General features: G+C 42.2%; 2 protein-coding genes and 1 non-coding gene across 5 annotated transcripts; 2 read left to right on the forward strand and 1 right to left on the reverse strand.

Annotated features, from left to right (window-relative positions):
* Positions 1 to 8,823: 8,823 nt before the first annotated feature.
* On the forward strand, positions 8,824 to 13,172 carry LOC126732889 (uncharacterized). 3 transcript variants are annotated; one of them, XM_050435942.1, is made up of 5 exons: positions 8,824 to 9,008; positions 9,283 to 9,371; positions 9,486 to 9,558; positions 10,201 to 10,266; positions 12,894 to 13,172. In XM_050435942.1, the coding sequence occupies exons 2-5, from the start codon at positions 9,340 to 9,342 to the stop codon at positions 13,047 to 13,049; spliced, it is 327 nt and encodes a 108-aa protein (XP_050291899.1). In that variant the 5' UTR covers positions 8,824 to 9,008; positions 9,283 to 9,339; the 3' UTR covers positions 13,050 to 13,172. The 3 variants fall into 3 exon arrangements, with proteins under 3 accessions (XP_050291899.1, XP_050291898.1, XP_050291897.1); XM_050435941.1 differs by having other exon boundaries at positions 8,829 to 9,008; positions 12,825 to 13,172; XM_050435940.1 differs by having other exon boundaries at positions 8,834 to 9,170; positions 12,825 to 13,172.
* Positions 13,173 to 15,640: 2,468 nt separating this feature from the next.
* TRNAM-CAU (transfer RNA methionine (anticodon CAU)) lies at positions 15,641 to 15,712 on the forward strand. The gene has a single exon. It is a non-coding gene; the product is annotated as a tRNA-Met (tRNA).
* Positions 15,713 to 16,861: 1,149 nt separating this feature from the next.
* On the reverse strand, positions 16,862 to 18,845 carry LOC126732890 (glucan endo-1,3-beta-glucosidase 12). The gene is made up of 3 exons (XM_050435943.1): positions 18,561 to 18,845; positions 17,317 to 18,438; positions 16,862 to 17,180 (listed from the first exon to the last, which is right to left on the reverse strand). Exons 1-3 carry the CDS (start codon positions 18,640 to 18,642, stop codon positions 17,149 to 17,151), a joined length of 1,236 nt encoding a protein of 411 aa, XP_050291900.1. The 5' UTR covers positions 18,643 to 18,845; the 3' UTR covers positions 16,862 to 17,148.
* Between the last annotated feature and the right edge of the window lie 1,947 nt (positions 18,846 to 20,792).

Genomic DNA, 20,792 nt, shown 5'->3' on the forward strand with positions numbered 1-20,792 from the left:
ACAAGAGCAGCCCCATCCCGAGAATCCACCCGCCGAGCCTCAACAGCAAGTGATAGAAGCGGCTAACTTGCTAGCTGAAGCGATCCAACCCGGTGCAAGAATGGTCGTAAGGAGAGTCATGACCCTCGACCGGTTCGTGCCTGGTGCCCGGCCGCCCAACCAGCCCCCGCCTACTCAGGGTCTGGGTCCAGCGTCTCAGCCTCCTCCCCCTTCGCAGTCCGGACGGGCCCGTAAGAAGCAGAAAGTATCCGAACAACCTTCCACGGGCCCGGGGGATGCCGCAGTCCAGACTCCTCCCCGACCAACAGGCGGAATCGTTATCCGTGAGCCGCCAACCGAAGCTGGCACGGGGGGCGCGTCCTCCTCCCAAGTGGCTCCAGCGTGGGAGCCAAAGTTCCTTTTGGACGGGAAGCCATTGCCCTCAACCGCCTCTGTTCGGATGTGGGATAAGGGCGAGGGCGGCCGTATTGCCCAAACTTTGGCTGAAGCTCTCCAACTTCCCGAGAACGTGCACGCTTTCGATGATGGGTCCGAGGAGTCTGTGGGGCGCCGGTTAGAGTGGCACGCCATTGCGGTAATTCTTTTGTCTATCTACTCCATATAGGTTTCCTTTTGTTTCTTTGCTAACATCCGTGCTTGATAGGCCGCTCAACTGGCGCACATTGTGGCTGCCCGGGCACGGGAGCTTGATGAGGAAAACGAGCGCGAGAAGGGGGCGCGGGAGTCAGCAGTGAAAACGGCTAAGGAAAAGCTGAAGATTGCTGAGGCTGCTGAGAAGAAGGCTGCTGCTGCGGAGAAGTTCCGGGAATTGGCCGAAAAAAGGAATGCAGAGCTCCTGACCAAGCAAAATGAGATGGAAGTCAAACTAGCCGAAGCCATCAACCTTAACACTTCCAATGCCGAGGAGATCGCCGATCTCAGGGCAGGCTTCGCGGCCGCGGAACAGAAATGGTATGACGTAGGTTTTGCCGACGCCAAGAATTCCGCAGAGCCGGTGGTGGCTCGGGCTCGGAATATGGGTTTCGAGGCCGGGTGGTTAGCCGCTCTTCAGGCAATGGGAGTTCCTGAAGATTCGCCGCTGAGAGACCCCGGCCAGATTCCATTTCCGAACCCTGTACCTGCCGTCCAAGACGCCCCGGCTGCTTTCGACGAGGAGGAGACGGCCAGTATGAGGGAGTTGGTTGAGCAAATCGATTCTCATGCCGAGCCCGAGGAAATGGACGCCACGAGCATACCTACTGTGCAGGAGCTTCTTGGTGAGGGCCAGCCTTTTCCCCTGACCGTCCAGCAGGAAGTGCCACCGCCGACCCAACCTCCCAGCTGATTTTACTTTTACTTATTAGCTTATTTTTATTTTATTTTTATTTGCCTATGTCACCGGGATGTGGTGATTGAACAATTGTTTTTACTTATTGGTTTTATTTGCCCACGTCACCGGGATGTGGTGATTGAACAATTGCTTTAACTTATCGGTTTTATTTGCCCATGTCACCGGGATGTGGTGATTGAACAATTGTTTTTACTTGTTTAATTAGTAGTCCGTTTTCTTTTTCCGTTTCAATCTGTTGAATGAATTTATATCTGTTTGTGTTTTGCTTGAATTATACCAGTGCTATGGCCGCTTAATAGAATGGTCCCCCCTAAAACTTGTTGTGCGGCGCTGTGGGTAATTTGAGAGCGCTATTGGACTTAGTATTTGTAAAAGGGTTAGGTTTTCACCTACTCGGCGATATTGATCGAGCCGAGGGTCAGGTTTCTGTCTTTAGGATTTATTTGTAAGGTTTTCACCTACTCGGCGATATTGATCGAGCCGAGGGTCAGGCTTCTGTCCCTAAAATTTATTTGTAAGGCTTTCACCTGCTCAGCGATATTGATCGAGCCGAGGGTCAGGTTTCTGTCCCTAAGATTTATTTGTAAGGCTTTCACCTGCTCGGCGATATTGATCGAGCCGAGGGTCAGGCTTCTGTCCTTAGAATTTATTTGTAAGGTTTTCACCTACTCGGCGATATTGATCGAGCCGAGGGTCAGGTTTCTGTCCTTAGGATTTATTTGTAAGGTTTTCACCTGCTCGGCGATATTGATCGAGTCGAGGGTCAGGCTTCTGTCCTTAGGATTTATTTGTAAGGTTTTCACCTGCTCGGTGATATTGATCGAGCCGAGGGTCAGGCTTTTGTCCTTAGGATTTATTTGTAAGGTTTTCACCTGCTCGGCGATATTGATCGAGCCGAGGGTCAGGCTTCTGTCCTTAGGATTTATTTGTGATTCTCTTGGTGTGCGGTTACAGAGTCAAAAACAGCATAGACAAAAAAAGTTCATCATGCTCTTAATCTTAATAGAATACAAGTTCTGGCTTACATCGACGATTACGCGTAGAATTTCTTCAGGTTGTTGGCGTTCCATGGTCGGGGGAGCGGTCTCTCGTCCAGGTCTTCCAAGTAGTAGGCCCCTGCACCTGCGATGGCTGTGACTCTGTATGGTCCCTCCCAACTCTGAGCAAGCTTCCCTGCAGCCATGTCCCGCATGTTCCCCACTACCCTTCTTAACATTAATTCCCCGGCACTGAATTCCCTGGCCTTTACGTTTCGGTTGTACCTTTGGGCCAGCTTCTGCTGATACTCGGCAAGACGTACGGTCGCGGCCTCCCTGCATTCTTCTAGCCAATCCAAATGCTCCATCATCAGGTCGGCGTTCTGTACGGGGTCAAACCCGGTGACCCGTGCACTGCATAAGCTCACCTCGGTTGGTATCACTGCTTCTGCTCCGTATGCCAGAGAAAACGGGGTTTCCCCCGTGGATCTCCTGGGGGTCGTGCGGTAGGCCCATAAAACACTGGGTAGTTCTTCCGCCCATCTTCCTTTCGCTCCATCCAACCTTCTCTTGAGCCCGTTCAAAATAGTCTTGTTTACTGCTTCAGCTTGGCCGTTGCTCTGGGGGTATGTCGGGGTTGAATACTTGTTCTTAATGCCGAGCTCGCTGCAAAAGGTCCGAAAAGCGTTGCTGTCGAACTGTAACCCATTGTCTGTCACTAGCGAATTCGGTACCCCAAACCTTGTAACTATGTTTTTCCACATAAATTTTTTTACGTCAGTATCCCGGATATTGGCCAAGGCTTCAGCTTCAGCCCACTTTGTGAAGTAATCTACAGCCACCAGTAAAAATCGGCGGTTCCCCGTTGCTCGGGGGAATGGCCCAAGGATGTCAAGCCCCCATTGTGCAAATGGCCACGGGCTGCTGACAGGATTTAGACGTCCTGCCGGCTGATGGATCATTGGGGCGTGCTTTTGACATTGTTCGCAGCTCCGAACGTATTCGGCGGCATCCTTCTGCATCTGTGGCCACCAAAACCCCTGCGTCATTGCTCTGTGTGCTAAAGATCGTCCCCCAGCATGCCCGCCGCACACTCCTTCATGTAGCTCGGTTAGAAGCTCCTTGACTCTTTCAGGATGCAGGCACAAGAGGTAAGGGCCCGCGAAGGACCTTCTGTACAACTTTTGGTCCGAAGACAACCAGTACCTGGGAGCCGTTCGTCGAATCTTGTTGGCCTCGGCCTCATTCTCTGGAACTTTATCTTCGAAAAGAAAGTATATGATCGGGTTCATCCAGCATGGTCCGGCTAGCGCCACCTGCGCAACCTCTACTCCGGCCTGGTCGAGAGCAGTCTTCACACAGATGCTCGGCTCCCTTATAAGTTCTATCGTGATAAGCCTCAGCGTGTCCTCGGTAGCCGATGAGGCTATCGTGGCAAGAGAGTCAGCATGCTTGTTTTGTGACCGGGCTACCTGGGATATCTTTACCGTTCCAAACTGACCGATAATTTGCTTTGCCGCACTTAGATAAGCTTTCATTCGGGGGTCCCGAGTCTCGAAGTCCCCAGTGATCTGATAAACAACCAGCCGAGAGTCCGAGTAGATCTCCACGTCCTTTGCACCCAGATGCAATACTGCCCTCAACCCGGCCAGTAGGGCTTCATATTCGGCTTCGTTGTTCAAGGCTTTGAACCCCAATCTGAAGGAGTGTTCCAGTCGCATACCTTCAGGGGTGATTATGACAATACCAGTCCCGACCCCCATAGCATTTGATGCGCCGTCCACAAATAACCTCCACGGGCGAATCTCCGCACTACAGATTACCTTGCCTTCATTCTTGGATGTAAATTCCGCGATGAAATCAGCGAGAACCTGTCCCTTCACCGAGCTTCTAGGTCGGTATCTTATGTCAAACGATCCCAACCGAGTCCCCCATTTAGCAATCTGTCCTGTGAAGTCGGATCTCTTCAACAGTGATTGCAATGGATACTCAGTGAGGACGAACACTGTGTGTGCCTGGAAGTAGTGTGGTAACTTCCTCGTGGCGTGCACCAGGGCCAAAACCAACTTTTCAAGAGGCAGGTACCTTGTCTCGGCATCGACCAAGGTTTTGCTCACGTAATACACCGGAATTTGCACTCCCCGGTCCCTTAGTAACACAACACTTACGGCATGATCGGTGACTGCAAGGTACATAAACAGATCCTCCTCGGGTTCCGGGGCTGTTAACCTCGACGCCTTCGCCAAATATTCCTTTAGTTCTCGAAAAGCTTCATCGCAGCTCTCGTCCCATTGAAACCCCTTCCACTTCTTCAGAAGTTGATAGAATGGCCGGCAGCGATCGGCAAACTTGGAGATGAATCGGTTCAGGGCGGCCAACATCCCAGTGAGCACTTGCACCTCCTTAGGATTGCTCGGTGGTTTGAGGCGATTGACGGCCTCTATTTGGTCGGGGTTAGCCTCTATTCCCCGAGTGGAGATCAGATAACCCAAGAACTTGCCAGCCCCCACTCCGAAAGTGCACTTTTCGGCATTCAGGCGCAGCTTGTGTCGTCGTAGTATCTCGAATACTCCCCGAAGGTCTTCAGTATGCAGCGACTCTTTTCTGCTTTTTACCACCATGTCGTCGATATAAACTTCAACCGTGCATCCAATTTTTTCTCGGAACATCCTTGTCATCATACGCTGGTAGGTGGCCCCGGCATTCTTCAATCCAAACGGCATGACCTCGTAGTGATAGTTTGCGTTCGGGGATATAAATGCTGTCTTTTCTCGGTCCTCGGGCGCCAAGGCAATCTGGTGGTAGCCTTGGAAGGCGTCCAGGAAGCTCATTCTCGGGTGCCCGTACGTGGCATCCACTAGCTGATCAATCTTGGGCATCGGGAACGGGTCCTTGGGACATGCTCTGTTCAAATCGGTGAAGTCCACACAAACTCTCCATTTACCGCTCTTCTTCTTCACTACGACAGTGTTTGCTAGCCATCTCGGGAAGAATATTTCTTTTATGACCCCGGCTTCCTTCAGTCGCTGGACCTCCATGTTTACTGCATCGACGTGTTCCTTTGATGCTCTTCTTGGCTTCTGCTTCTTCGTGGGGAATGATGGGTCCACGTTGAGTTTGTGAACAATGAACTCGGGGTCTACGCCGGGCACTTCATACGGGTTCCATGCGAAGACATCTATGTTCTGCAACAGGAACAACAACATCTCTACCCTTTCCCGGTCATTCAAGCTTGTACCTATCTGGAAATATTTGTCACTATCTGGGAGAATTCTCACCTTCAGCACCTCCTCGGCAACGTCCGTCCCAGTTTCCCTGGGTTTCTGTAATTGCTATGCAGTCTCTTTCTCGGCGTGCTCAGCTTGACCGAGCTGTTCCTTTTCCCACCGGACCGCGGCTACGAGGCATTGCTTCGCCACCTGTTGATTCCCCCTTACCTCTGCAACTCCATACTCAGTAGGAAATTTTACTTTCACGTGAAGGGTGGACGGAACAGCGCCCATGGCGTGAATCCACGGCCTCCCCAGGATCGCGGTGTAAGGTGTGAATGATCGGACTACTATGAATGTGACTATGACTTCCTTGCCTTCCATGTCCACTGGGAGAGAGATTTGCCCCTCGGGAATTACAACTCTCCCGTCAAACGAGACCAATGGCGTGTCATACTTCGCCAAATCCTGGGTCTTCAACCCGAGCCCTTCGAAGAGGTCCGGGTACATGACGTCAGCCCCGCTACCTTGATCAATCATCACCCTCTTCACCAAGAATCCGCCTATACGGGCTGTCACCACCAAAGCGTCGTCGTGAGGTTGGATCGTTCCTTCCAAATCATCTTCTCCAAACGAGATGTCCAGCCGTCCAACTTTCTTTTTCTTATTAGATGATTCTCCCTCCGCGCAAGCCACTGTCATTACCCTTTTTGCCGCTGCTGCTCTTCTCGGTGCGGCATGAATGACGTTGATTACACCCAGGGGTGGTGGAAGGGGGTTCCTTTTCTGTTGGGCGCCCTGCCCGGGCTCCCGGTCAGTGGAATCTGCTACAAACTCTTTCAGGTGCCCTGCCTTCACTAACTGTCCGAGATGATCCTTCAATACCCTACACTGCTCGGTGGTGTGCCCCTTGTCTCTGTGATAGGTGCAGTATAGGTTTTGGTTCCTTCGAGATGGGTCGCCCCCCATTTTGTTCGGCCATTTGAAGAATGGCTCGTTCCTTATCCGTTCCAATATTTTATGCACGGGCTCTTTAAACAACACATTAACCCCTTCGATCTGCACCTCTGGTTCCTGCATTCTGAAGTCCCTTTTTGGCTTTGGCGGCAGGATGCTTTGCTGAGATCTCCCCGTAAAAGGAGCTTTCCCCCTGCTTTGCAGCCGGTCATCCTCCAGGCGTTTGTACTCCTCTATGCGTCTCATCAGTTGTCTCATGTCCTCCGGGGGTCTTCTTGTCAGCGACTCCCGCAATTCAGAATCTTCGGGGAGCCCCATCCTGAAGGTGCTAGCCGCAATTTTCTCGTTTCCTCCACCAATCTCGTTGTAGAGTTCCCAGTATCGGCTGGCATAACTCCAAAGGGTTTCCCCGACCCTCATTTTCATGGAAAGCAATGCGTCGACTGGCTGTTGCACTCGGCTGCATGTTACGAACCTGCTGCCGAATTCCTGAATCAGCTCGGCGAAGCTGTGTATAGAACCTTTCTGCAACCCATTGAACCATCTCAGTGTGGTAGAGCCGAGACTGGAGGGGAATACTTTACACATCAATGCATCGTTGTGCGAATGCAAAGACATCATGTGGATGTAATGACTGACATGCTCCACGGGGTCTGTCCTCCCCTCGTAGGAATTGAATGGTGGACGTGTGAATCTGCTAGGCATGGGTGCCCGTTCAATCTCATCAGAGAATGGAGACCGGGCTGCCATCCGCAAGGCTCTGCTCATGGCGTCCATTGCGGCGTTGTGGTGCCGCCGCTCCTCTGGCGACTCTGACCCTTGGTCATTATAGCCATGCGATCGGGAACGGTCCCGTCTACGACGCGTCTCCCGGGAGTGTTGATGTGACTCTTGTGAGCGTGATCGGTCTTGGTATTGTTGCGTAACAGATCGGCTGGAACCCTCCTCGCCACGGTTTCTCCTGGGTTGGGGGTTGTGGTTCCCTTCGTGGCGCCGACCCCTTGCTTCCAGCTCCAAGTCCATTACCAATCTGCGTAGCCGCTCCAGCTCCCGATCTCTATCATCATATTGCCGATGTGCTGAGACGCTTGAAATTGTCCGGTGTGTCTGGGCCGATCCTTCTCCTAATCCGGACCTTTCTTCTCCTCTTGGATGCTCCCTGTCCTCCAGCCGTTTCTGCCTTCTCTCCCTCCACGTCGATCCCCGAGAAGATCCTGCGGAATTGCTCGGAACGTGCCCCCCTGAACGCTCCTCAGACATCTTTCTTGCTTGAGTCTCTCTCAAACCACAGCTTTGTAGGAGGGCCCCACGGTGGGCGCCAATTGTAAGAACCAAGTACAAGACTTCTGGACCTTAGGTCACTTGGGCTCACAATTAATTTGTAGTGGGCTTAAGGATTTCCTACAATGGGTCGTTCTCGGCAGAGAGACTCAAAGTAACACTCAGATGATACCCTCTCCTTGACTATTTTCTCTCAATTTTTCTGAACCTCTTCTTCTCCCAACTTTCCTCTATTTATAGCTAAGGTTAGTGGGGAGATTATGATTACAGCCACCGTTAGTGCTACTGGAGGTCCAATATTATCTGATTAAAGTTGGTGTTTAGGTGAAAGGGCGGTGCAGTATTTACGATCTTGGAACTTGGCTCCATCTTGACCGACTATGTTCGGCAACTCAGTTCCCTGGGAATATCACACTTTCCCGGGAACAGTTCGTATATTTGACCGGGAACGTTTGTTCGACCACCTCTCGGAATTCAATGCCCTATGCTTGTTCGTACATGAAGGAAGCTCCAAGAAGGGCACAGGACAACCGGACCTTTCTGCTGGACCTTTGCCCCAGGCTGGTATGGGCCTCGACCCGGGGCCTGCGTGGGATTGGGCCCAGGGCCTGTATGGGACTGGGCCCAGGGCCTGTGTGGGCCTGGGATCTCGGTGCCGTACAATAATAATAATAATAAAAAAGCTTATAAAATTTGTTTTATAAGAAAAATAATCATTTAGAAAAAATTCTTTTAGAAGAATATTAAAAGCTAATCACTAATAATATATACATTTTTTTTTGTTAGAGAAAAATGAGTTAGGGATGACTCATATGGCTACACTATCTGAGCACCTAACTCGTCCCGTGGCGCAAATGGATAGGATACCCACAAATAATAATATATACATGTGTTTACTGTTTCCTGTCTATCTTAATAATAAATAAATAAAATTAAAAACTGTTATGTATTTATTCTTTTATTAATCAACATTAAGATAAACACAGCCACACGCTAAAAAAAAAAAAAAAAAAAAAAATTGAAATACCTGGCTGCCATGCATTGGTTTACATCTACCATAGTCCCATTCCCAAGTGGGGCAAAAGGGAAAAACTGTAGAATATGTAAGGGTATATTTGGCAGAAGAAGAAGAAAAAGAAGAACAGGGAAGCAGAAGGGGCAGAGAAGATCGGCGTGAGAGAGTGAGGCTGAGAGAAGGAGAGAGAGGAAACTGATTTTGGGTGCTAGGGATGCTCTCAAAACGCAGCGTTTCAGGTTAGGATTTTTATCTTTATTTGTTTTCCCCTCTCCTCGCCGTGTCCGATTATTAAAAAAAAGGGAACGACACGCGTACGACACGGGCACGGCAGGCAAATTGCCGTGTGACTCCGTGCTTTCTCTGTGGCACACAGTCTCCTCAATCCCCTCTTCTCTGTGGCATGTTTGATGTTTCCACTTTCCTTTTCTTTTTAATTTTTTCTAAATAATTAATGCATTGTTCTGTTTTTTCTACATTTAAATTGTTTTCTCCAATTTTTTTTTTGGACAGGATTCCTAAGGCAGCCTAGGATTTTGATAGCTGGTGTGTAATAATATTATTGTTTCAATGGATCCCAGATACATGGGGGAGATATTGAAGTAAGTTTTCTCAAATTGTTGTGTTTATGTTTCATTTGTTATATTTAGGTTCTGTTTGTTTATTTTATTTATAAGTTTTTTTTTTTTTTGGGGGGGGGGGGGGTGAATTTTTAGGCATTTGGAGAAGCAGAATGAGCTCCTAATGGATTCCTATAGATCAATGACACATGAATCGCACAAACTTCAGGTTTTATTAATTATCCAGTTTCTTTTTAAATATCCTGCTGTGTACTTTCAGTCACAATCCCTATGATACTTTTAAGAATAGGCAATTGGATTCATGATATGCTCAGTTTGCTTTACTTATATCTCTTTCCCTTCACATTTTCAGTGTATAGTAGGGTAAGTGCATTGACAAAATAGCTTCTTTAATTCGAAAAAGCCTTTCTTTGTTAGATTGTACTAATACTTTATTTTGAGTGCACTGATTAAACAATAAAAATGCAAGTCATACTTTGGATGACATTTTGTACTTCAGGCTATTGGTTTGGCAACTGGTCGTCCTATCATCTAGGCCCGCTCAATTGCTTTGAATACTATGGTAATAAGCTAGGACATCAATATAAATAGAAAAAATAATATTAGTTTATTTAAATAATGAATGTTGGAATGAATAAGAGCTATTAAATTGGAGTCCTTCACTGTCTGTATGAATGTACTGTTTTGAACTAGCTAAAAATTAATGGGAAATATAAAATGAATTTATATACATGCTCCCTAAGATCAATTCAATTGCAAGGTGTGAAGAAAAAAATATCGTTTAATTGTTTGTTTCATGTTGTTTATTTGAAATGTACCGTACTGAATCTTCCAGACTTACAATATGTAGGTAGAAGAAGAAATGCTGATGCGCAAGTTTTTCGAAATAATGACAGCTCATGGTTTAACGAAAAAGGTATGTTTACTTCGAATATATGTACACTATTATGTTGTAATGTCTTATGTATCTTATTTAACAATTTCTAGTGTTCTTGAGAAATAATGGGTTCTTACAAATGTCTAAATAAATTCATCATCACCGATTCACCATGTATTTCTTAGATAGGAGCCAAACATATCTTGCGTGTCATTTTCATTTGCAATTGTTTTTGGACCTTTGGATTTCTGGCAGATAGTTGGCTTGATCCCCGTCAATCATCTGAATAATCAACTTAAATTATGCTTGAAACATATCATAACAGACAAAATCTGAAATCTCCTCATTTTTTTGAAGAATAAAAATAAAAACCAGGCTTGAATAAGTTTCCTCCATTGTTGCCAGTTGCCACAGGGAGTAAAGAAGTATGTGTTCAGACCATTGATTGTGGAGTGGTGCTGCTGCTTGTAATTTTCCCTTGCCCTTTCATGGCTATTTTTTTCAGTTGATTTTAAACCCTAATAAGAACAAAGTCTTTCTTAGTATGTAGTAATGTTTTGTATACATTTTGTTAAAGAAAATCTCTCTCTCACTCTCCCTCCCCTGGAGAACTTTAGAATTAACAATTTATTTGAGTCTACTCATACGATACAATTGACTACCAGTAAATATTTTTAATTATGAATCTTCCAATTGATTTGGTATAAGTTTTTGTTTGAAAAACTCAAGGAGACATTCATTGTCATCTTATATGTTTTCTTTACTTTCTCTGTTTTATGTCAAGTATGATGCATAACAGTTACGTTCCCAGAACCTGAAGTCTTTCTTGGCTGTTGGAAATATTTTGTATGACACTAAATAACTATCATCCTTTGTTTCCTGTTGGTTGTTTTAGTGCAGTTTTTAGTATCATTTAATTGGATTCTTGCTATTAAGAAATCATTGAAATTTAACATTTTCTTCAGCTTTCCTCTGGTTATGCAAAGATGGAAGGATTTGGAGGATAAAAGTAAATTTTGGTGCCATCTCTTCAACTCTCATGTAATATGGAGAGAGTGTATGTGATTGGTATTCTGATTGACTTGGAGAGAGTGTATGTGATTGGTATTCTGATTGACTAATCATTGTTAGCCTCGAGATATTTTCTACTTCGTTAGATGGTCCATTGACCTAGGACATATTGAAAGTGGTCTAAGTGTGCTTGTGGTGGGTTTAGGATTAGGAAAATCTATGATTCTAGGGTTTAGAATTGTTGAAGAAAGGGTTATAGGGTTGTGCGAGGAATTAAAAGGTGGTTTGATGAGTTATTTGATGGCTATTTAGTAGAAGAAAGTGTGGGGTTTTAGGGTTTTGATAGGTAAAAGTGTGGGGTTGTAAAGAAGAAGGAAGAGAGAGGAATTTTTCTGTATGAATAGTATTGGAGAACAGTACCACAAGTAAGAGAAGAACAAAGGAGAGAAGAGAGAGCAAAGAAGAAAAGTGATAAGAGAAAGGGAGGAAAAAGAATAATAATCCAATGTGCCTCAATACTCAAAACACTAAATATTTGTATTAATCAACTCCATCTATTCTTTGATTACATTGAGCACAAATATATATATGTGTTTGTGTGTAAAAACCCAATAGGTATAAACTTGGAATCAAAGCAAATAAAACCTAAAATATCTAAGATCTCCTATAGAATTCTAGACTCAACTTTTCAATAAAAGTTTTACTTATAAAAAAAAATAAAAAAGTCTAGACTTAGCTAAACTCTACCAATATATTCTTAATTTGTAGTTATTGCAAATATTACATTTTTTTTCCCCGTGACTATAAAATTGACCATAACTCGTTGAATAAAAGCCCAAATTATAAACTGTTTAAACACTAAGGCTGCGTTTGGTTGAATGTAAAATATTTTCCGAGCATAAAATATTTTCAGGTGTAAAATATTTTTGGGAAAGGAAAATATTTTCAGGTGTTTGGCTGCATTATGAAAATTGTTTTAGAAAATGTTTTCATATGTTTGGTTGCATTCTGAAAATACTATTTTCCTACTAGTTTCTCACATTTTCTCACCTATTTTCTCAGCTACCAAACAAATTTTATAAAAGAAAATTTCAATATATAAACTTAAAAAAACAAAAATCAAAACAACACCATTTGTTAAATTTATACCTACATATTGTAAGCGATCTAGCTCACTCTCTCTACTCTCTCTCTCTCTCTCTCTCTTTGCGCGTTTGTGAGCCCAGAAATGATTTGAAGGTAAAACAGAACCTGCATTCATTTTCCGGGTCAAAGGCCTTAATTTTACGGTCAAAGTAAATCATTTTCCGGAAAACTCTATTTTCCATGCCCAACCAAAAACACACATTTACGGAAAAGCATTTCCGGAAGTGATTTGAAGCCAAAACAAACGTAGCCTAAGAGACTTAGCGAGGCCTTCAAAACCACAACTTTTTTTAGTTGGGACTTTATACGTGAATCCCAAGAAATAAATCCTATCATAGCAAATCAATCTCTCAAGACTGCATCATCCCCTGCTGTTTTAGCTTAGGCTATTTAATGTTGGACACCTTGTTTGGTTTCTCTAATAGTACATGCTTGTGTAGAGTGAAGACAGAAGTAATGTTCCTGATGATGCCAAAAATGGAGACTCTACTGCAATAGTCATTGCACAGAGTGAAGACAGAAGTAATGTTCCTGATGATGCCGAGAATGGAGACTCTAATGCAATACTCATTGCACAGAGTGAAGACAGAAGTAATGTTTCTGATGATGCCAAGAATGGGGACTCTACTGCAGTAGTCATTGCAACTTGCAAAGAACAACAGTGAGGACATAAAGTTGGAGTATCCCAATTTTGAATTTCTGTAACATTGTTTTTATAATGCTCAGCTTAACTTTTGTTTGTAGTGAAAGAATTGTTTAGCCAAAAAAAAAAAAAAAGTGTAAAAGAATTGATAACATATCCGTGAAGTTTAGAATGCAACAACTACAAAATAGTAACATGAAGTAAAGATCTTAAACTGAATATGTAGTGTCAATGACACTGCCTTTTATATGCGTACACTGACTTCCACATATAACTTAATTTGTCTCATAGCCGTTGAGTATTTCTAAATAGTTGTGAATTACTTTATAATCTTTCTTCCTTTTAGTAAATCATTTTCATGGGTCAATTTGTTTCCAGTTAAATTATAATATGGAATGTGTGATCTGTTTAGAGCCTTCCGTTTTCATTGCCAGTTAAATTATGAAGAAAACCTCTTCATCTTCTCCTCCGCTGGGTGTCCTGAAGTTTCCATTTTAATTGAGTTGACTGTTCTTTATCTCGTGTTCATTCATGATTCATCCATGTCCTTATCTTGTTGAGGGCTTATGGCAGGTACAAAGGATCTTAATTGGTCATTTGATGGACTAAATGCAACCATATGTTTCGTTGTCTCAGCAATGATGAATGAAAGTCAAATTGTTCAGTTGGCCAAAATATTCTTTTTATTACATTGATATTGAGGGTTTAAGACAGGCACAATTGTCTCTCCATTTTACTAATATCTCTCGAGTTCCCCCGGCTCCCTCCCATTGTCATTTTCCAATGGAGGAGTTTTTTGCTTGAAATTTTTTTTATCCAAATTGGTTTAGAAAAATCTTCTCCAACCTATTAATGTTTGATAAAATCAGCCACTTACAAGCATCTACAACAAGAGCTCTGTGCGGCCTTGATGGAATAAACCAGAAAATTTATTTCTAAAAGTTCATTGGCCCAGTTGGGTAAGTTCATGAGCAGAAGATTTAGCCCATCTCTCCACACGTTTCGGCGTTTTCGCTTCAATTGTCGAACTTTTATTTCCCTCCTTGGGTTTTTGTTGTGGAACTTAATAGATCCTTTTCACGTCTCCTATTACAGTCAAAATGCTCCAGACTGGGGGAGTAGTACAATAAAAAAAGTTTTCAGCTACCAACGTGACATCCCCTTTCACAAGGGTTGTTATTGTGTAGTCCGTGAGTAAGCCAACCTTATGTGAGAGGGGGAAAGTATACTCCGGAAGTACACAATAATTTTCCTGTTACAATGATATCCTCACAACTCTCCTGTAGAGCTAATTTCATAACCCAGTGGAAGAAGTTTATGCTTTATAATCTTTATGGATTAATGGTACTGCTCAGTTTGATTGTAATAAAAGAAAATCTAAATCTAGATTCAAATTTCTCGTCCCTTATGTGTTGTAAAGAAGAAGAAGAAGAAGATGTGTATAGTGTATTCCTAAGTTCTACGAATATTCTAATTTCAAAAAAAATTTGGGCACATACAAATCATCTAAGCTCTTAATAGGAGAGTTATACAATACCACTAAATTACAAAACTCTTAAATAAATAAACTTTAAGCCTTTTAATTGGTGTGAAATTGGATTAGGATTGGAAATTTGATTGCAGAAAATTATGATTCAAATTGTCCCATTTATATGGGTTTAAGATAATTTCTTTTCAGCTTATTTAACTTATAAACAAGCAAGATAAAAGTACAATTTTACATATATATATATATATATATATATATATATAAAGAAAAAGAAAAAAAGAAGCCAAACAAACAAAGAAGGCTTTAAAAGTTATATCTAGTCAAATAAACTTAGCCGAACACAAGCCTAAAGATAATATGAAATTTGTGATCATGTGTTTAGCAATCATACCCCAATAAATGAAAAGGAAAGGTATTAAAAAGAGATTGAGATGGGATAACACAATTGGTTTGAGATCACACCTTTTCATAATTTCCCAACAAATTAACAGTTATTCAAGATTGCCTTCAAATTAATGTGGGGGAAATCCAAAAAATAACCCTATAATTTTATGTATGTGACAAATTAAACATTAATACTTTTAATCATTTAAAACTCTTTATCATTATAGTTTGTTAAACACTTTAAATACTAAAAAAATCTTTATCTCAAAGGTACTCGGAATCTTGAAAGGTGCCCCAACTAAGCTGAACAACTAGCAATTCAGAAAAAGTATGGATTGAAAGAGAAGAAAGCCTCGAGAGTCGAGTCCAAGTAAAGCATCAAATACCAAGATCATGACTCGGACTATTTTGGCATGATATATGGGAATGGGATTAACGTTAACAAGACACGACTTTTTATATTCTTTTTACTTTTTGTCCCACCACATTACTTTTTTTTTTACCACCGTCATACATTGGAATATTCTCCTTTTTTTTTTTTTTTCGTTCTTACTTTTCACTTTGTTTTCTTTTTGTTGAGAAAATTAAAAGATTGCATGACAACCAGAATTACGGGCTTTCTACTTTCCAGTTTCTACGCCGCAGGCCCGCAGAATTATCTTCGACCCAGAATAATTAATTTACTGGCGATGAATTATGAGAAAGGATTAGAATAAACTTATAGCAATACGTATCAACAAATCAGAGTGGCGCAGCGGAAGCGTGGTGGGCCCATAACCCACAGGTCCCAGGATCGAAACCTGGCTCTGATATATGAGTAGCTTCCTGCGGCCCTGCCCAATTATTTTTTGGTTTAAACTTTTAACTTCCATTAATTGTCTATATCAAGTATATTAACTTTTTTTTTCCTAATATGTATTATTTTATTTAGTCCTATGAGGGACTAATACTTAATATGATGTGACAATTTGTTGTGTCCCAAACACGACTTAGTGTGATTTTATTATAAACATTACTCAAAATTTAAGGGACTTTGAAAAGCACAATATAAAATGTAATTTCTGTGTTGTTTCACAATATCATCTTATCAAAAGTTTCATAAGTGGGCAGGCCTACCGCTTACCACATCAATCTTTTAGATTTATGTACAAATCTTGAGAAGAAATATAGTTTCCATAATTTTTATTTGCATATGAAAGGTGGTAAATCTTGTACTCAATAACCTAAGTAACCTTATTAAGTCAAATTCAGTACAAATTTCTAACTGTCACATAAAGAAGATATCATATCCATGGTTTTATAATTTAAGCTTCCGTTGAAATCACTTTTATATATGGTTTTTCCAAGTGCAAGAACCAGTAAGTACTGGATGGCTGGAGAGAAAAGAACTAAAAATTGTTCCTTTCTCCACAAATGTCCATTTTAAACCCATTTACTTGATGGATGGTTTCAAATTAAACTCTATAGTTTCAACTTTTCAAATTTAACAGAGTTACAAATTATACTATATAGTTTCATCAGTTTCAAATTGAAACTAGACGTTCAAATTATATCAATTTAAATCCCACCATCAAATTACAAAAGTTCAGGGTTTAAACTGATATAGTTTTACAAATCCTGGGTAAATAATGAAACTAGTTTTATAACAAATCTTAAACTTATGTTTGATTCGAAATGATAAACTTCAAATTGAAAAGGGTTAAACATTAATTTAAGTATGAAACTTTGCTGTCTCAATCTGCCAGAGGCCTAACCACATCCTAAAATTTTTAGGCATGTATGCACAATTACTCATTCAATGGGAAAATTTCAGGTCATACGTTGTTCATTCACAATTTAAGTTCATCTTGATAAAAAAGACGCAATGTGTAACACAATGTCACAACGGCCAAAGCCAATTACGATACCATCGACAAGATTAACGCAACAACTGAATACGAAAAAGAATATAGTCAAAAGAATAAGAAACAAAGCAACAATTCTTTGATTAAGGCATAAGCAGTGTATATATATCTAGGATAGAAGTCAAAAGAGTCTTTCTTTTTGTGCATAAAGAGTGCCCCATTAGTCCATAACTAGTCAAAACGAAACAAAACTTCTAGTACTTAGTTCCTACACCCATTCTAATTAAAGTTGTCACTAGGATAAAGCGAATAAAAGAACAATTTGAGTCACCTTAGAATCAGAATCCCCATTTTAAACTTAACAAAAGAACCCCAACAATCTCCCTTGGCTTCAATTACTGTATCTAGCTGAGAATAAACCGACAGTGAAGAAAACCTGCAACAAGAATCCGTATCAATAAAAGATTCAAAAGACAAGACAATATTAATGTGTCATAATGTATTCAAACAAGAAATGGAACACCAAAACAATAAAGAGTTAGACATTGAAAACAAAAAAACTATAGGCTTACTTGGGTCAGCATTGATTAGCATAGCAGTCCCTCCAAAGCCGCAAGTACCTCCTTTCCTCTTGTTCTTCTGCCAGTAGCTATTGAAGGCATAAGAAGCATGTGCAACCACAGTATCAGGATGGTAACAGTTCCCCTGTGGCTGAATCTCCTCACAATCAGCACCACCTTCACTACAAGCATAGTCCAATGCCTCTTGCAATGTCTCTGCAGGAACACTAGGCTTAGCCACACACCACAGCTTCTGGACCAGCCCTATTGATGGTGCTGGAGCAATAGAAGCTGGATTACACGGTGGCAATGTGAAGCCGAAAGGTGGAGACGCTGGATCCATGTCTGGAGGCATCTCTGGTGCAGATGTGAAGGGCAATGAAGGTGGAGAAGCTATTTGGGCAAATGGGGGAAGTGGGGCCACAATGGCAGGAACAGAGTAACCAACAGAGGACCGAAGTGGGGATTGTGCAATATTTGGTAATGGGGTTGGCCTTGCTGGGAAAGGGTCTACAAAGAAAGAGAGCTTCCTGCTCATGGGTTTTCTCTCTTTTGGACTAGTGACTAACACATTGAAATTTTTTTGCTCAAAAAACCCAAGCTTTTTCATGGACTCTGAGTGATAAGACACCAAGCTCACACCTTTATCCGATAATGAAGAGAAATTTGGAGGTGGGTTCACTGAGTAAGTTGAGTTGGTACTTTCCAGAAACTCTAGCAGAGGTTTGATAACTTTCTCAGCCAAATCATCTCTGTACAAAGCAGAGAATGAGTGCAAGCAGTTGGAAGAGAAAGCAGCAGAGACTTTGATTTCTTTCTCCAAACCCCACCTTGTGAGAGAGTGGTAAATGTTCTTGAGAGAAGGCAGGACCAAACCCAACTTGTGTTCTTGCCCTTCGTCACAAAGTACGGTGTTACCTGCAACAATGGTGGTGATTTTGGTAGCCGGGTAATGAGCTAAAACATGGGTCCTAAGCCACGTTTCAGCCATTAAAACACTGCTTGAGACCTCATTGAGGTTTCCAGCACCCACAGAAACTGCTATAGGAAGTGCAGAGTGAGAAGGCGCTTGGAAAACCTCTGGGTTTGTGTCATCATAAAGGTTTAAAAGTTCAATAGATTCTTGACCTGCACCTGCAAAGAAAGAAACACAAAGAATTAGTCTTTCTCCAAGCAAACACAACATAAAGAAAAACGGAAAAATAGAGCATTTTGGGAACTGAGGAGGCAAGACTGTAGTGTTGTTTGCAACTTACCAGTAAGACCAAGGGAACAGAGAAAGAAAAGTTGAAAGAGCAACACCATCTTCAACATTATTTGTGTTGCAAAGACCATCATCAACCGAAACAAAGAGAAGTGGAAGTCACTATACTGTTCCCTCACTGTTTCTCTCTCTAAATCTCCTATGTGCAGTGTATATAATATAATGTAGGGTCACAGGGTGCCTTTTGGTATGTGCAACAATATCATCTGCGGTTAATTTCCTACAGTCCAACCCAATATAAAACATGTTTAGCGTAGAAATGAACCTTAGGCAAGGACGTACGTGTCATTTTAGTTTTTGAGGTTTTTTTCCCTATTTTGGGTGGGCTTTAAGGCAGGGCATTTTTTATAAAGTTTCAACCATATAATTGCAACGGGTATGTCTCTCCTTGTTTGTTTGTTGCTAGGTAATTTTGTTGGGATACGTGTGAGGATGGAACAAAAATTTTATTGGGAAGTGTGAAATGTCAGCTGTGACAAGCCCAAAACCCCGATAGGAGAAGTGCCTGCTTGTGTCTCTAGACTCCCACACCTGACACCACACATTTTATCAGAGAGAAAGAGTGAGAGAAGAGTTGTCATCCTCTCCTCTCCTCTCCTGTGGAATCGAGCTTTTGAGTTGCACCAGACCGGTTTAGTGGGCTAGAGTCCTGCGACACGTCGTTGTAACGAAACAAGCACCAACGTTTTCATAAAGATCACAGGAAATGGCAGGCCAGGGGTTTGTTTGAAGGGGGGACCCACTAGAATTAAGTTACCCCAAAAAAAGGGGCCCGCATAAAAGAACAAAAGATAGTAATCAGTGGGGACTCGACCTGCTACTTGTTGACCCTTTTTTTTGAACATCTACTTATTGACCAAGTTATTGACCTACTTATTTTTCACTGGAAAATCTCTTGGTCTATTATGTAGATACACAGCTAAAGCTGTGTAGCTGTAAGTCTCTAACCTTTTAGGCGCATGATAAGCGTTGGATGGAGATCCGTTGATCAGGCAAAAACTTTTTGCGTTTTACTATTTGATTCGTTGAGCCTCCGTTTGGATTGAAATATGAAAAATGAAAAATATCGGCGAAAATCACATTTTGGTCCCTACATTTTGACCCGATTTTCGTTTTCGTCCCTAAGTTTTTTTTTTACCGCTTTTAGTCCCTCTCCAGAAAAACGGTTTCATTTTAGTCCCTACCGTTACTTCATAAACGGATATGGCTGATGTGACAAATGGCATTGGTAGTCAATAATAAAATAATCGCTACAGTACCACTGTTAGTTACTCCCGCCCCTTCCTAGTCACTTGCCACTCACGTGACGGTCCCTAACCAAGCAAAACCCCAAATCACCCAAATAGAAATCCCTAACCCCCAAATTTCCTCAGCTCCTCGCTCATCAGTCACCACACGGATTGAAGTCCCTCACCAGTCACGAACTCAAAAACACCTTCAAATCAACTGCTTTCCATGGATTCAAGCTCGATGTCATCGAGTGGAAGCTTGAGGAAAAGGGGCCCAGCCCGATGCTTCTGCTCGGAGAGACCCGTTGTGGTTGTTTCGTGGACATCTGACAACCCTGGAAGAAGGTTCTACGGTTGTCCAAATTACTGGGTAAGGTAGTATCTCTCTTTGTAATGTTTTTAAATTTCTGGGTTTTTAACTTTGGAAGCACTTCAGGTTCATTTTCGTTTCAATCTTATTTCAATCTTGCAATCCCCTTTAGTCTAAGTCTAACCCAGAATTTCTTTTCTTAAATAAATAAAAATTTTAAAAAATTTAAGGAAAAAAAAAAAAAACTCAGCTTGTTGCTGACAATATAAATTGTGCTAATACAAGAACATTGTGCTAATACAAGAACATTGTGCTAATACTAATTTAGTTTCTGGTAAGGTGGTATTTGCTAATACTATTTGTTACTGTTTTTCATGATTTTGGTTGTTCATTTAACATCATTTATCTGGTCCTTGGGTGTCAGGTTGGACGCAAGTGTAAATTTTTTCAGTGGCTTGATGATGAAATCTGCGAGCGTGGGAAGGTGCTGATTCCGGAGCAGAGGCAACGGATTTTGACACTTGAAGCTCAAATTGTAGGCTACAGGAAGAGAGAGAAGAGGCTGCTCATTTGCCTGGGGCTGTCTCTGGTGATAAGTGGGATGCTACTTTGTTTGATGCTTCTTCTGGTTGGCTAAATAGGTGGGGGGGAATGGGTCATTAGGTGGGTAGGTGTTAGTGGAAAA

Source organism: Quercus robur, chromosome 6, assembly GCF_932294415.1.
Source record: "Quercus robur chromosome 6, dhQueRobu3.1, whole genome shotgun sequence".
Classification (NCBI taxonomy): Eukaryota; Viridiplantae; Streptophyta; class Magnoliopsida; order Fagales; family Fagaceae; genus Quercus; species Quercus robur.